This window comes from Nanorana parkeri, unplaced genomic scaffold (assembly GCF_000935625.1).
Source record: "Nanorana parkeri isolate BGI_ZX_2015 unplaced genomic scaffold, ASM93562v1 scaffold481, whole genome shotgun sequence".
NCBI lineage: Eukaryota > Metazoa > Chordata > Amphibia > Anura > Dicroglossidae > Nanorana > Nanorana parkeri.
Window position 1 is genome coordinate 603,953 of NW_017306749.1, and position 1,041 is coordinate 604,993.

At 40.6% G+C, this 1,041-nt stretch overlaps 1 protein-coding gene across 1 annotated transcript in view; it reads left to right on the forward strand.

Moving 5' to 3' along the window:
- LOC108790558 (protein phosphatase 1H-like) overlaps positions 1-1,041 on the forward strand; it is a 46,921-nt gene that overhangs the window by 42,679 nt on the left and 3,201 nt on the right. Inside the window, exon 10 of the mRNA XM_018560847.1 lies at positions 409-560. Coding sequence (XP_018416349.1) covers positions 409-560 — 152 coding nt within the window. The remainder of the gene's footprint in view (positions 1-408; positions 561-1,041) is intronic.

A 1,041-nucleotide genomic window follows, 5' to 3' on the forward strand; every position in this document is an offset into this window, starting at 1 on the left:
ACCCATGGGATGTAGGCAAGGGTAACCTCACAGCCCTTCCAACAACATCCTGGGTAAGTTGGGGATCCCGAATCTCAAGAAACGCTGCTCCTGCGCTGTGCTGGAGTATCTTTTTGCAAGATTTCAGGATCCTCAGATGGAACCTCAAAAGTGATGGGATTTGTCCTGAAGTTGGCAGCAATTCCACAGTAACTGGACTGCAGCCTCCACCAAGCCCATGGTCCTGTTGTGCCTTGTAAGACACAGATATTGCGGTCACATGACTACTGAATACATAGCATATTTTAGGTATTTAGCAAGGTTTTTAAAAATAAATAATGGTGTTTGTATTGTAATTGCCTGGACTGCAACCTAAATCAGGCTTCAAATACCCCTTATATATACAAACCTATCATTTTTACTTTGTAGGTGGAAGTCTATGATCTCTCAAAATGTGAGCACAGTGCTGATGATGTTATTGTAATGGGTACCGATGGATTATGGGATGTCATTAGTGACATAGAAGTGGCAGAAGTTGTTCAGAGAGTGTTTGCATCTCATGGGCCTAATGAACCAAATAGGTAAGTTGGAAGTGTATACCCAGTTTGTATACTGACTGGAGGCTCGGCATGCCCTTGTGCAGTTTTAGAAGATTGGTATATGATCTGTTTGCATCGGATTAATCACAGAATGTTAGTAAGCAATGTACTTTTCTGTTTATAATAAATTGAACCCGTGGTCAGTTTAAGGTTGCTCAACATCTAGCTTGTGGCATAAATAATGATGCAGATTGTACAAGTCTAGCGCTCATCCCCGAAGGAGCCACTGGAATACACGGGTACTTCCGTCTCAATTTTTTTTTTAATGAACTGCTCAGGATGGGTCCACAGCACACCTGCACACCTTGTGGGCTGTTTATAAAAGTTTTAATAAGGCAGGCTAGGCCTGTATGATGAATTACATTGAACAAAAGTAAATGTAGAAACAGAATATAACAATCCATGTGAATGACTAAAATATGACAAATGATCACAAGGTCAGTGTACATATATGTATGTGTAT